Source organism: Colius striatus, chromosome 4 (genome assembly GCF_028858725.1).
Source record: "Colius striatus isolate bColStr4 chromosome 4, bColStr4.1.hap1, whole genome shotgun sequence".
Taxonomy (NCBI): domain Eukaryota; kingdom Metazoa; phylum Chordata; class Aves; order Coliiformes; family Coliidae; genus Colius; species Colius striatus.
Genome location: NC_084762.1, coordinates 62092928 through 62108781, shown reverse-complemented (window position 1 = coordinate 62108781; position 15854 = coordinate 62092928). Strand labels below are relative to the sequence as shown.

Genomic DNA, 15854 nt, shown 5'->3' with positions numbered 1-15854 from the left:
ATCCTTTAACACTGAGATGGAAATCCACACATAACATATTTAAATCCATTCCTCATAATACAGTCTTGAAATCCAATATGTTGGTTTTCTAATACTCTGTGGGGTTTAAATATACTTAAATGACATTTAGTAGTTAATACTTTTGTATTAGCCCTACCTTTGAGCAGAAGTTTGATGAATAGTTTGTTTTCATCTAAGCACAGCTCATATTTGGAATCAAGCATATCACCTCTTACTCAGCCACCAAATCTGAATAATTTGTGACCCACACGCTATGGGGTAATAGTTTATCTGGGCTATTAAAATTGCTCTGGCTTTATTCTTAAAATTTTTGGCACAAATATACTGACAAAAGCAGAACCTAATCCATTAAATCATAATGCAATCATAATGAAAACCAGAGGTAGTCTTTTTCAGCTGTATAAAAAAATAGCCGAATTAAGCCCAAAGTCTTTCTGATCACATAAGACAGAAAACTGAAACCAAGATAAAGAGCCAGAGAAAAAGCTGTGTAGTTCCATGATCTTCTAAAATGACAACTTCATGTCCATCCATGTGGACTGACAGTATTTCCATCCTCATCTGATAAAGTGACAAGTGTTAAATTTTCCTTTAACAGCCTCTTCCTGTTATTGCCGGAAATCAAGTGCAGTATATAGCACACTAGATATACTTGTATCAGTCATTGAAAGTAATATAAATAGTCTGTTGCAAACTCTATTAAAAGAAAGGGCAAATATTGTTTTTATACAACTTAATTGTATTGCCTATATACAGAGCTTTTCCTGGTTTTTGTGCCTGATCATCTGCATTGCAGCTATAGTGCCTTTCCCCCCCCCCCCCCCCCCCCTTAAAGCTCTTTTAAAGAAAGGATATTACTTAAAATGAGGAGAAAGTAATGCTCATTCTAACACAATGTACTGGTAACTAAGGGTGATAAAATAAGGACTTTCATAGATCAGAAACCAAGGAGAATATTTTTAACATATTCTTACCTGTAATCTACAGTTTTGAATTCTTATTTTAAAAAGTACATATTTAGCACCAGATTCATGTCACAGTTGGGTTTTGGAGGTTGTTGTTCTAGGGGGCTTTGCCACTCTCCAGACGGAATCTTTGCTTATTTCATATAATGTGTAAAAAAAAAATTACTCTGCCCAGCTTGAACATAAGCACACTGCTGCCTTTGACAAATGTCAGTAAGTACAACAGAGCTCTATAATGATGCTGTTGTCATATATACATATATGTCTATTCAAATCTCTTAGTGTTGATGACAAAGATTGGTTGATTGTGGTTCAGTTCATTTTTCTTATATGGTATTCATATAAACATATAAACCAACTGTTCTACAGGCTGAAATTTTAATTATCCTCAGGCACATCTGCAAAAATGCAGCTCTCTTCTGCTTTGTTTTTTTCCTTGAAACAAGCTCTACTACGATTTCCCCTAACTTATGAAGCTAATCCAAATTTCAGCACTTTTTGCCTGTATTGTGACTTTCATATAGTATACATTATTCACGTGGGAAACCTTCCCTTTTCTGATTTCTCTGTTAAAGTTTCTGCCTTTTTCTAAACTGAATAAGGAACAATCCATTACAAGTGCACAAAACAAAATCATACTGCTTGTTTCTGTCAATCACTGCAAATACAATTCTAAGATTTCACCACAAATCTCTCAAGTGTGTTAGATATTTAGTCTATGATGTCAGATATTTAGAGTAAAGCCTAATAAAAAGCAGCACTCTCCAACCTGCAATAACTGAATGATTGACTCAGACAAAGAGAGGAAAAGAAATTGTCATACCGGTGAACTCCACTGTTGCACATAATGATATGACAAGCTCCAAGCCTGCTACAGAGTTCTGATGACACGGAAAGCAACCCAACTCCAGAAGCACTGCATGCAGTGTACGCGCAGGCAGCGGTGCGCTTGGATCGGATGAAGGATCCTATCAGTCGGTAAAGTTCATCCAGGCAATTGAGAGGCCTCATCAGCTGCAAAAGAAGAAGGAGGTTAAAATATTTCCTAATAAGAGCACACAAAATACTCTTTAGGGCAGGCCATCATAGGTACGGAAGTGATGGCAGGGCTGGCTGAGAAAGCCAAAGCCAAATTCCACAACATAAGTACAGAGCACAGTCTTTTGTTACGTGACCTATGACAACCTGTCACAGTTCTAAATTCCTGCCATGACTGTTTCACTTAAGTCCTGCCTACTTAAGCGTTTTTCAGTTCGGTAGACTGAATAGACCCATCAATGCCATTTCCATTAAAGACACTGGCAAAGAAGGGAAGTGATGAAGAGGCAACCTACAACCGCGTGCATATACAAGGCGGATGCCAAGACTGGTTAATTGACTCACTGTAAATATCAGCTTATAATTAAGACAACACATTGTCCTTTACTTATGCAAATGTCTAGTTCCTAATCCTCACCAACATCATGGAAAAATAAAAATTAACACAAGTGACAAAAACATACTACAAAAGAAGGACAGTTAACTTTGCAGTGGGACTTAAAATAACCTCAGCGTTATCACATGGAAATGATCCATCCAGTAAAGAAGGCAGCTTCAAGGGGAAGGCTGCTCTCAGATATTGAGCCTTCAAGTGTGGTTTAACAAAGAAAAACATCATCTCATGGTGGTTTGTGTAAAGGAGATATGAACAAGACTGCTTTGCAGACCTCATAATTCCAAATTCTCTGTTCTCTTAATTACAGAAATGAAGATTCCAACAAATGCCGCTGGTACTCAAAGAATCAATCTTTTGAAAGAGATTCATGCCCTAAAGAGAGTTTTAACTAATTAGAGAAATAGCAGCCTCACTTGTTCCTTTATGAAGGTTACTTCATTGGAAAGCATAGAGGTCAAGTAAATCAATTACAACAGCCAGCATACTTAAATCTGGGCTCAAACAGATTAAACTTCGTTTAAGTCCTGTTGGTTTCACTTGCATCCATTTAAACTGATTTTAGCTGGTGCCATTTACTAATACAGAGGTATGGAAAACAGAGCAAAAGGCACAGCCCCAATCAGACCATGCCCTCAGACTTAACTTGCTCCAACTGCAATACAAATGCATTAGCTTAACATAACTCCCCTTGGTCAGATCTGGATTATAAGATGCTTTCAGCTTGTCTTTGAACTTTTCACTGAAATAGATATGGAACAGGTCTAGGGGTACCATGTGCTCCACTTGTAGCTAAATATCTCTTGCTGTACCTGTGACTACTTATAAAGTGAAGCTGCCTACTCCCCAGGTAACGAGAGGCATAAGCACATATACACACATGTCCTCACTCCTTCCTATGCAGTCCAGCATAGATCCAAGAAATGCAAACTATCAGTCTGTTAACACTCATGCTGTATGATACTGATATAAATTTTTAGTCTGTCATAGGGCTCAGATGATGAGCCACAGTAACCAATTACTTTCAAAGTCAGTTTAGACAAGACCCTAGGAACTTCTTTATTCCCCTGTATTAATCTGCAATATGGGCATTAACTATCCAACAATAGGAGAAAGGGTTAAATGAATTTTCATAGCCCCTGGGATGTCTCAGATGAAGGCATTTGAAGAAAGCCTAAATGAGAGATTCAGAGGAAAGCTTCCTGAGCGGGATGCTGAAGGGGTATTGAATTTGGAACAGTTTTCAGAACAAAGAATTTCTGCTGCACCTGCTCTCTCCCATCTGTGCAACCATTCTACCCCTCACACACTCTTGTAGTAACCATGTTGCTCTAAAAGCACAGTGAAAAAGGAAAGATATGGTTTGTTTTCTCAAATACATTGATGCCCTCCAGCCACACCATTTGATAAAGAATTACATGGCACCACACACCCCTAAAACACAGGTGGAACAAAATACTTATGGAGAGCTCCTCCTTTTCCTGTCTCACCTCCACACCCTCCAGGCTTTAAATAATTCAATTTTTTCAATGGAATTAAGAAAGCCTCAGGAAAGGATTACAATAACACAGTGTGTTACATGCAAAGGTTAATTAGGCACTTCACATTTTTATTTACCTTATCTATATAAGCCGCTTTAGATGTTGAATTTGGAGGCAAGTTTGACTTGTCCAGGTAGAATGCCCTGAAAGAACAAACGGAATAAGGGAGAAACTGTTAATTGTTTAAACTCCTGATCAAAATGTATGTAAGTAACTTCACCACCATCCTGAGGTTGGAATTATTTTTTTTTAATTTCATGCTAAGAGAAGATAAAGGAATAATACATGGGTAAACAGGCACTATCGTTCTTTCACAATAACAGGAACAGGTTTTGTTCTGGAGACAAAGATTTTCCCTCTACCTTTTGATAGTACAGTGCAAAATTTTAATGTCTAGTTTGCAAAAAAAAATATTATGGATCTTAAAAGTGGTTTTCACCAAAGCTATCCATGAAAACGTTTGTGGCAACTGTCTGAATTTTAGTAGTGACTTCAGGAAAACTTGGTATATAAACAGTGCCTGAGCCTCATGAACTACAAGCTTTTTTATATTAGCTGTATGTAACTGTAACAATGTAAAACCAGAATTCTAAATACAAAACAGAGTACTGACAGAGGAAACATACACAAGCTCACAATATCAAAGGAAAAAAAACCCCACAAAATCCTACAAGAGGCAGATATACATCTTACAAGCAAAAGGGCATTTGCAATGTGTGCACTCACGCACACATGTGCAAATAACTTTTCTTTACAGCTTCTGCAAACTTCTTTGAGAATGAATTAGTGCATGAAAGGAAAAGCCAAAGAAAACTGTCATATACCTGCAGAATAGAAATGTGATAGAGAAAGCATACTTAGCGTATCCAGTTTATGTAATGTGCACTAAAGCTCAACAATCTACATTCTCCCAGTTCCCTCTATAAACATAACTTAACAATGAATAGTGCCAAAAAAGTTTCTATAAAACAGGCAAATGCAACCTGCTGTTTGAAAAAACAAAAGTGGCATAGAGGAGGCTGACATTTTGTACAGAGGGCTTCCATACTATCCTTCTTCACTGAACCAGGAAAACTTCTCTTATTCAACACCAGAAAGGAAGAGCTTTAGCAAGGAGCAGACAGGAGGCACAGAGCTCTTCTTCAGTCTCCTTCAACACAGGAACCCTACAGGAATTACTTTTTTTTCTCTCTACATTATAAGCAAATTAATTACCACAGATGATCTATCATTAAATATCTCATAGGTGGATGAAACACCTCACATATCTCTGTGATAATATCAGTTTCTCCACCTTTGCAGAGCACTGAATAACTGTAATAACTCAGCTGATAAAAAATCCAGACACCTTCAATTCTAGTAAGTTTTGCTTCTCATAGTTTTGCAGTTTGGAAATGCATCTTCTCCCAAATTTAAGGTTTGTATTAATCTTTTCAAATAGCACAGCAAAGCTAATGTACTTCTGTTATTCCATTAAGCTTGCCACGTGATCCAGAATGTACTCTGTGTCAAAAGAAGCTGGAGACTATTAGAAGGAAAAAAGGTTTGCAGAGAAAATTACTCATAAATCACTTTGAGTGGCCACAGGACATAAAAGCTACCTCAGCAGCAAGAGACCAAGCTTTTTCTTTGTTAGCAAAGCAACAAAATGAAGCATCACCCTGCCATCCACTGAACATTATCAGACTGAAAGCCTATACTGGTTTTTCTTGATACACTACAGGAAAATCTGCTTCGTTTAGAGTCTGTTCAGCACTCTCATTCTCTTTGGACTGTTATTTCAGCAAATTCAGTTCCATTAAATGAAATCAGAACCCAAATATAGAACAGTACACATATTAGTGGAGTACGTGGAAAATAATCAGCTCGCGGTTAAAAAAATGAAGCAACACGGACATTAGAATAGGATATACAATTACAGGAATTACTCCATTAATTCAGTCAATTATTCATTAGTCTAAACAACAAACAAAAATCAGCTATACACAACACTGATTTTAAATATCAGAATGTCCTGTTTACAAATAAAACTGTTTTCCCCTACAACCAGATAACACTCCCAGATGTTTCTGAAGTGCTTTATTTTTATTGCTTTTCATAAAAAACTGTCTTCAGTCTTTTACAGAACACGACAAACTGTGGACAGCATATAAATTTCCAAAGCACTTCACTTAATTACTAAATGCTTGTTATGGTCCTTAATCATATTTTATAGGAAAAGTTAATGGCAATCTTGGCATGGTGCCCAATTTTGACAATATTTGCTAATCCATTTGAAATGAACAAGAATGAAATCATAGTTTTTTGTCTGCAACAGTGATGCTAGTTTTGCTTCTAAAAGCCTCCCAGTTTCTCTAGGCTACAGTAGAAATTCCTTAGTTAAAAAAAAGGTAGAAAGTCCAATGGACATTAAAAATAGAGGGTATTATTGCTGTGTTCCAAATTTGTAAGATATTCCCAATGTATAAATGTCAAATAATGGGGCAAGGATCTCAGGGGAAACTTACACTGGAATGAGGTAACAAACACGTTAAGATTTCAAAAAGAAAAGTCTATCACAGGATGAATTCTTTCCCCGGTTGTCCTCCCAGAACTTGAGTACAATGGAGATGCAGAAGTATTGATGTTTTCTCAGGGAAGCATTTTACAGGGTACCCTCCAAAATTTACACAGATATGCAAAATCCTTGAAAACTGAAACACTGAAAACTGAACCTCAAGGAAGCTCCAGACCTGCAGAGAACTGCATTCCTGAGTAACTTTGTACATGTGAATACTTAAGCAAAGCCAAGTTTCTAATCTTGCTCTCAGTTTGTTGTTCCAGGAAGCCCATAAGATTATCTTAGATGTTCATCACCTTTTCTTTAAAACACAGGGACAGTGAAGAAGTGATTGGAGTCAGGGAGGGGAGATGAGGGCAGGTAATTGGGTTATGGCACTAAATAAAGGCAAGTCGGGGGTCTGCTCTAGAAAGGTTTTAATTTGATGTTACAGCAGACAATATGTAGTCTATTTTAATTTTATATTTTTTCATATTTTTATATTTTTAATATATATTTTTGAAATTTTCTATTTTTTTTCATCAGCATAGCATACATATAAATAAATTCATGCTGTTTTCAACAGAAGAATAGAAATATATTTTAATTCTACTTGATTTTCAGTCCCTTGGTCACAAGATACTCAAGGTTATGTAGATAACAATGGTCAACAATGTGGCAAAGGATATATCAGTACAGAGGTGAGAAGTCAGGAAGTTTTAGAATTAGTGTCCCTAATTCTTTTATTCAGCTCAAACCACAAAGCATGTATTTATCACACAAATAAACAGTACCTCTGTGTATCTTCATTTATATGCACACATACGTTTGTATTTAATAGAATATGAACTCTCTTCTGTCATCTGGTCATTAACTAGGTGAGCATCTGTATAGTACACATATGTTTACACATACATTTGGAAACACATTTTTATAGCTGTAATAAATTCAATAGCTTCTGTACTACAAAGTATCTATAGCAGAAAACTATTTGCTGTCACATCAAACAAAGCTAAGTGTTTTATATGTTCTTTCCACCAAATGCTAAGTCTCAATAAATGATGAATTATCAAGTATAATTACCTTCGCAGCACATACTAGGACCTCATGATTTTAACTAATGTGTCCTAACATCTATGTCAGTGATAAATACTACATACAGTGACATTAGCAAAGAAAGGTTTAATTATAACAAGAGAAAACCTTAATGATAGTATTATGATTTTACATTCTCAAAGGACATACACAGTAATATTCCAATCTTTCACAACTATTTTTGTGAAGTGCAGAATAGAAAATTTTAAGACCATGTGGCTCTGAATTTACCATGAGTAATCCATATTTCACACGTAAACAACTGAGTAAGCCCTTCACTTGTACTCAGCACTGGTGAGGCTGCACCTCAAATTTTGTGTTCAGCTTTGGGCCTCTCACTACAAGAAAGACATGGAGGTGCTGAAGTGTGTCCAGAGACAGGCGACAAAACTGATGAAGGTTTTCGAGAACAAGTCTGAGGAGTGGCTGAGGGACCTTGGGTTGTTTAGCCTAGAGAAAAAAGGCTGAGAGGAGATCTTATCACTCTCTGCAGCTACTGGAATGGAGGTTGCAGTGAGGTGGGGGTCAGTCTCTTCTACCAAGTAACAAGTGGTAAGACGAGAGGAAATGGAATCCAGTTGCACCAGGAAAGATTTTGATTGGATATTAGGAAACATTTCTTCACTGTAAGGGTTGTTAACCATTGGAACAGGCTGCCCAGGTTGGTGGTGGAGTTATTTAAAAGATGTGTAGATATGGCACTTAGGAACATAGTTTAGTGGCAGGCTTGGCAATGTCAGGCTAGTGGTTGGACTTCATTATCTTAAGGATCTTTTCCACTCTAAATGATTTGGTGATTCCGGGGTTATTCCAGGCACAAAGTGACAAACCAGCCTTTCGTCAGTCTCTACTGTAAGAGTATGCAAACAGAACTGTGTGAAACAGTTCAGTCTATGGGGAGGAAGATGTGACTAGGGTAAGACAAGAAAAATACACAGAGAAAAGAGGAGAATAATTAGGTTAAGTTATGCACAGAAACATCTAAAAGTGAGGAGGGGTATCAGGAAAATCTAAAGAAAAGAAACTTAAGGGTCTTCTTGGCAACCGTCTGCTTTAGTGGAGTACATTGAAGGCATAGCTGGGACACATCCTTTCAAGTCTGGAAAATCCAGTTCTTAAGAAAATGGACACAAACTAAGGGGATGTTTCTTGCAAGCCTGCAGCATCTGGGTAAACTACTGGTTTCCCACCAACTTAAACTTCTTCCAGTGTGTGAAGAGAGCATGTTGAAAAATTGGTGTTAGGACAAGTACAAATAGCTGAGGTACAAACTGAGGAAGATGCTTGCAAAGGAACAGCCCAACTATTCCAGCAGGCTCCTTGTTTTAAACCCTGTTTTCCCAGGAATCTATAGTTTAGCATTTCTACCTACTTTCAAGATCACTTGAAACTATCCTATTTGTAATCTGAATGGCAAATTCTTGGGCCACAGACCAGCTACAGCTGCCTTCCCAATTCTCCCATCATTATCCAAATAGACAAATCCACACTGAACCAATTAGCACTAATTGCTTCCACATTTGCCTTTTAGACAGTGTATGTCTCCTTTTTGGCTCCTGATATTCCAGACATGGAATACACTCTTAAAAAGACAACATGACAAATAGACATTGGGTGGTAAGGATTTCTATACAGCCATGAGCAACACAAGACGCAAGCTTGGGCTGGACTCCTATCAGGAGCGAAAGAAAAGGCTTCGCCTCTGTTCACTGTGGATAACTGTTCTCTGCATTTGAAAAGGATAAAGAAAGCAGAATGAACTAGATGTGCTCCTCAGTAAGCAAACACTCGCTATATATGATCTGTCAAGATCCCTAATTTTCAATTTCAGAACACTACTTATACTAAATACCGATCACATTTGTGAAAAGTATAAAGAAACAATGAATTTACACTCTCAGAAAGAGCATAACACTGGAAGAGAAAAAAAAAAAAACCAACCCAACGCTAAATTCAAGCCAGCTGGCAATATCTCTCTAGACCAGCTAGACAAATCTAATTTACTTTGTCCAGGACCTCTCCATTCTCTCTCTGGTCTTACTTCGCTTAGATGTAATGAATCTTAATTTCTTGTCTACCTAAAATGCTTCTCATTAAGTTCATCAGGAGACAAATGGAGCTATTATTTCCTTGTTATGTCCTTCAAAGTGAATACTTAATTTTCAGTCTCTCCTTCATAAAGATTTTGCATTTTGAGAGAATTCAGCCTGAGTATCTGGTTCATTTGGAACCACAACTTAAAAATCTAAAAGACATCAGATTTCCAGTTTTTATAGTCATATGAACTATATTATAAATTGTGTACGTGGCATTGCAGTCCAGTATTTCTGTTACTTCTTCAAACACAAAGTCTGGACACGTTCCTGTGCAACCTGAGCATTGTGAATCTGCTCTAGCAGGGTGGATGGACTAGATGATATCTAGAGGTCCCTTCCAGCCCTTACCATTCTGAGAGTCTGTAATTAAATGCATACTACTGAAAATGGAAAAAAAAAAAACAGGTTTTCACCTGCTTTGTAAATACCCTACTGCAGCAAAAAGAAAATATATTCAGAGAATCACTCTCTGAAACCTGTAACTCTCCTCATGTTACTCTTTAAAATTTGATGGCAACAACAAAAACTGTTAATGTTGCTCATTAGCATGTCACTCACCAAAGTCGATAGACATGAGGGAAGGGAGAGTTAGGACTAAAATCACAGAGCAGCGGCACAAGGACAAATAGCATAAGCTTCTTAACCACATGGGCAATTTGGATTGGAAAAGCTTTCCACTGGAAACAGTGGAGGAAGGAATCTTTCAGTTTTATGGTGGATTTTAATGCATTTATTACAGGAATTGATATATGACCTGGTCTTTGTGACAGCACAGGTGTTTTCTTGAAAAATCATCAGTTTGTTCCAGAGACAGGCAAGCTCTTCCACAGTAATTAACCACTTCTAACTGGATATGTCCTTTATGTCACTGTATCGCATTTATACCAAAGCAACTATTAGAGAATTTTACTTTAGCCTGAAGCCATGAGTGCCATCACATCTATTTTTTGCATTGACTAAATTATACAGGATATGGAAAATATCAGCCTGCCAAGAAGCTTGCAGCTTGAGAGACTGTTGTGCATGTACACATGTGTATATAAATAAAAAGATGTTATATTCCTCAGACAGATTTTGTTCCATGCTTGCATAAATTTCAGGAGTATAAATGGTTTCTTCTTTTTTTGGCTTTTAAAAAATTAAATGAAACAAGAAAATTCAACATGACAACTTCATGGATTCTAACATCCCTGAAAGAATTAAAATAAATTTACCATCTTTCTGTGGTGGGCTTCTTATGCCATAAAATAAACACAGGCTTCAGACAAAGAAACTGTTTAAAGTTAAATTGTACATGAAATACTTTAAAATGACAAATATTACATTCAGTGTAATCAGATGTTCAATGTAATTAGGGTAGTTAGCTAAATCATTTGTCATTAGATTCACTGATTATAATTGCTTCCTTAACATAACAGACTTGCATTTACCTCCTAAAACAATATCCAAGAAAGCAGCAACATAGGGAAAAATCCCAGAAAAAAAAAATGGCCTTTTGCTTTTACTACTTGCTTTAATTTTCCTTCTATTACAGCTGTACAACAGGCTACAAAAGTAGCTGCCAATAACCCTGGACACAGCTGACTTCAAAGAATAGTTCCAAATCACAGAGAGTGGTAGGCAGGAAGGAAGGAACATTTTTTCCAGATCTCCTTTGTCTATTGCTGCACAGGACACTTAATCACTACACAGTGGTAACTAGCACCCACACTAGTGGCAGGGATGGATAGCAATCCTCAGCTGCCTTTCCCACAGTGTAATCCTATCTTTGGAGTGAGGAACTGGGTCATCATAGAATCAGGGGTGTTACAAGAAAGTGCCATACTGCGGATAAAAGAAAAGCTATGGGAAAGTAGAGCTCCCCTAACCTCACCTTCATCTATTAATTTGCTTATTTCCCTCTGAACATTCACAATCCAAGCAACCACGGCACTGGGAATCAAATTTTAAAGGTGTTTACATGTCTAAATGCAAGCATAGGTGCTGAAGAGGCATTAAAAATGCTCATGAATCTAAAAGCCAGTTATTTCACTATTTCTCACCAACTAAAAAATATCTGCCTAGACAGTTTTACGCACCTGTATTTTGCCACTATAGTTTGCTCCTGCAGTGAACAATGTGCAGCAAAGGATACTGCAGAGACTCAGAAGCTGTAAGTATTCTGTACAGCCACAGTCCTGCACCCCGCTGACAACCCTTTGCTCTGAACATCCTCTCTGCCATTGAGATACATCCCCCATGTGCAGACACACATCTGGAAAAAAACTCTTAAAGAGCAGATGTAACTGGACTTTCTGATTAAGACACTAACCAGGAGCACTTGCAGAAGATTATATTTTAATAGAATGTCACAGGAGGGACCTATTTTTTTCCCAGAAAGAGAATTCACCAAAAAAAATAAAACCAACCAACCCCAAACATAGTACATTTCTGAGTGTTCAACATTTCTATCACTGTTTGTAGTAGTTATGGATTCAAACACCACTGTGTCCTGCATCATTGAAGCGAAACCATTTCCAGTATCTGTCAAAGCAAAAGGACTGATTCAGGATGAATCAGCCTATTGAAATGGCAAGGAGTAGCAAAGGAGGAAGATGGGGAAAAGGGAGTAGGCAGGAGAATACAGATGGGCTCAATTAACATCAGTCTCTGTACAGGTTAGTTACACAGGTTCTTTCTGTTCCTTTTCTAAATTAGAAGACAACTGCTGAGCTATCAAACAACTAGTAATAACAATCTTTAAAATCTTTGCTGACCTAATTACTTTCACTTGGTTGTCCTTCAATGTTTCTCGTTAACAAACAATTTGATGAGGTTAAATTTGCATTGCTAGCAACTACTAGTACCAGCTCAACTTGCAAATAGAATTTGAGTATAACTTTCTTTTCAGTGTCAGAGAAACAGAATTGGTGAAATGAGTGCTATCTGGCTGACTGTAAAAAAAGAAATCCAGTACAATTAAGGATAACGGGAGATTAGATTCTGAAGATGTCCTAGTAGTTTACAAAAGTTCATAAACTAGGTATTCATTGTTGGGGTTATTTTAAATAATATATTTCATTGAACGAGTCACTACATATTGCTGGGAGGTAGGCCATGATACCTCAGGAACTGTAGAAAAATTCAACTTTATCTTGCTTTAGAATAAAAGTTACCTTGTATTATTAATTAGGTGCAAATAGCTAGCGTTAAGTGTATTACAGAAGACGAAGGAAGTCTTTCCATTCCACATAAGCATGAAATTCAATAACTGACTTTCAACCGTCTTTCATGCGTTCTCATAAAAATGATAATCTTATCATTACTTCATAGCTGAGGCAGTATTTTCAAAAGCCCCCAAGCAAGAACGATGAGAACCAGAAGCTCTTATAATGCTCTAATCAGTGTTAAGGAGGACAATTTTGTACCTGGATTTATTGTATCATTTCTGATAGTGTGGAAAAGCCAGTCACAGTTCCACAGTTATGAATTAATTTTGCAGTAAAAGCAAGAATTCGGTTCCTTGACTTTATGTAACGGACAACAATTATCCTTCCCAAAAATCCATCGAGGATTTACTAATATATATTTTGACTTATGCAAATAAATAAATGTGTAAATTAATTCTTTTAAGCCATACATCAGCAGCAGATTTGTCACCTCAAAGACACCATGTTGCTCAAAAATGTTCTATGTACTCAAACTTTAACAAGACTTTACCTCAAGAAATTAAGAAGGAGCTGAAGAAAGATACTGTACCAAGAGTTTACTGTCCTGCTTGAGTACATCCCAAGATAGGCCATCATATCTGCTTGCAAGTGAGTACATACAAAACAAAGTGGTCTCATCTGTTTTCCATTATGAGAGCATTATTATCTAAGTGTGTTAGGAATAAGAGCAACTGAATTTGCATCAAGAGTTCTCAACAGATGGCTCAGCTGCAGTATCACTGCCAGCCAGTGACACTAGTCCCCATCCTCTTCTCCTTTGTTTCCTTTGCTGTTGCTCCTGTTTGCTTTCTGCTGCTGTAGTCATGAAGAGATTATAAGATGGTCATCAGATGGTCATTTCACAAGCAAGCAAGCAATGCATGCCTTTTCTATGGAGAAAGGATGGTTTATGGATTGTGTCTTGAATTACTCATTTTATTACTGATTAGATGGTTCTGCAGAGGATTTCTTTCACATGAAGAGTTTAAGAGAGTATTAATGCACTTCAGTATGTTTCCAGGGAATATTCAATTTCACTTTTTTGTTCTCCTCTGGAGCAATTATCCAAATGTTAATATCTTTAGCTGCTGTAGTTACTTTATTAGATTCTCCTGGCCAAACACCTACACAGGCTAGCAAATGGTAGAACAAGAACAAAGCATCTGCTTTTCTGTTTTTCTGCTTCACATTATGCCAGTAAATTCCTGAAGCTGTTTGGGCCTCATTTAAGAAGCAGGAAGAGTTCATCAGAAAGCAAACAAAAAAAATCAATTACTGAATGTTCACACCAGATGGCTGCAAAAAACCCCAAAATTTTCCTATTCCTGTGACTGAACAGAGCTACCCATGGTAATTTTTGTTGAATGCTAACTTTTTCATAATAATTTCTTGCAAAACTAGGCCTTGGAGATTAGCAACTGATCAGAGCTGTGAGTCACAACACTAAGAGGAATGTACCTCATTACAGCCACAGCATGCATAGAGGTCCTCACACAAGGTCAGGGAACACTGAAGTCAGAAAATATTTCTTTTAAGGATTTTCATGGGGGCTAAACTGGGCCTTCTCATAGGAAAAATGAAATATACAGTACTCACTGAATATACCTGGCTTTAAAAATCACTTTTGCTGTAGTATTGCTTAAAGTCTGGAAAGTCCACTACTTAGATAACATATTAGAGAAATTATTATGCAAGATCCATGAAGAAAAACTTCCAAAGACATTTGTGGGACAACAGGTGAAGGAACAGGAAAAATATTCATCGTCTTTACCTGTTAAAGACAGTTATCCACTATCCTTAACCTCTTTTTTTAACACCTGTTTTCTGCTCTTTTTAAAAGCTACTTAATAGTTCCTGTGAAATTATAGTTTCCATCTGATTCGAGAATTTTAAAAGTGAATGAATGTGATTTTACTACAGTCCTTTGCATTCTTTTTCTTCAACTCAAGTGCTATATTCAAACAGGTGTTTTTCATAGATACAGTGGGATGAAACAGTGGTGTATGTACATCATCTTCATTATTTTACCTCATAACTAATGGATTATTTTGTATACCAGCTATTCTGTCTTTATGTGCAACTTCTTGAAATATTCACTGAAACACAAAGCTGCATAATCTTTATATATATGGGCAAGAATGCATTATGTAACCCATACCCAAAGCTGAAGCAAGTATCCAAATAAGTTTCTATTCCCATTTGTATGGTGGGGGGGTGGGGAGGAAGACACCCAGCTTTGAGGAAAACATCACTATTTTTTAAATCCTGTTCTGTTGAAATTAGGTCAATATGGTCTGCAAAATCAGATCATAATGTTTAGCAATTCTGATATTCCATTTGTCATCAAGTAGACATTTCTTTTTTCTATATGCATTAATACAACATCCTGGAGGCAGTTAGAGTTATAGCTTCCATGAGAAAACATTTGTTTTTAAAAGTAACATAACAGTGCAAAAATTAAAATACTCAAAATCATGTATTTTGAATCTTACTTGAATATGCACCAAAAAACAATCACCACACAATGCACTTCAGTTTGAGGGTGTGTCAGAAACTGAGTTGAAAAGTAGAATTTAGTAAACTAATCTCATGAACGTTGGTTTATTACCCACCGTAGTTTCTGGTTATACTGCTTGACTTTTTCTAGTGAGGCTGCATTAATCTGAGCTTGAAATTCTTCTACTGAGACATTGTCTCTATAATAATATCCTTCCATGCTCTCTAATGCTGTGAAAAGAGAAAGGAGAATGAAGAGAAAAATCAGTATTAAGTATTCACATTCTTTATTGCTTTGTTCACACGCTAGTGAATTACTTTTTAACCTTGAGGCTGTGACCCTGCTGTGGATTGCTGAGTTGGGTTTCATATGTCAACAAATGCACACAAACCTCTAAGATTTAATTTACAAGAAAAATTACATTTCTTGCCCTGTGGAAAATATCAAAGAGAGTGCTCGTTTGAGTTCCATTGTTCTAAT

The 15854-nt window shown here is 36.9% G+C and overlaps 1 protein-coding gene across 1 annotated transcript in view; it reads right to left on the bottom strand.

The window, feature by feature from the left end:
• The window catches only part of PREX2 (phosphatidylinositol-3,4,5-trisphosphate dependent Rac exchange factor 2), a 183318-nt gene that overhangs the window by 24795 nt on the left and 142669 nt on the right, over positions 1-15854 (bottom strand). Inside the window, exons 36-38 of the mRNA XM_061994821.1 lie at positions 15490-15604; positions 4036-4102; positions 1810-2000 (exon numbers count right to left, since the gene is read on the bottom strand). Of these exons, the coding sequence (XP_061850805.1) occupies positions 1810-2000; positions 4036-4102; positions 15490-15604 (373 nt within the window). The remainder of the gene's footprint in view (positions 1-1809; positions 2001-4035; positions 4103-15489; positions 15605-15854) is intronic.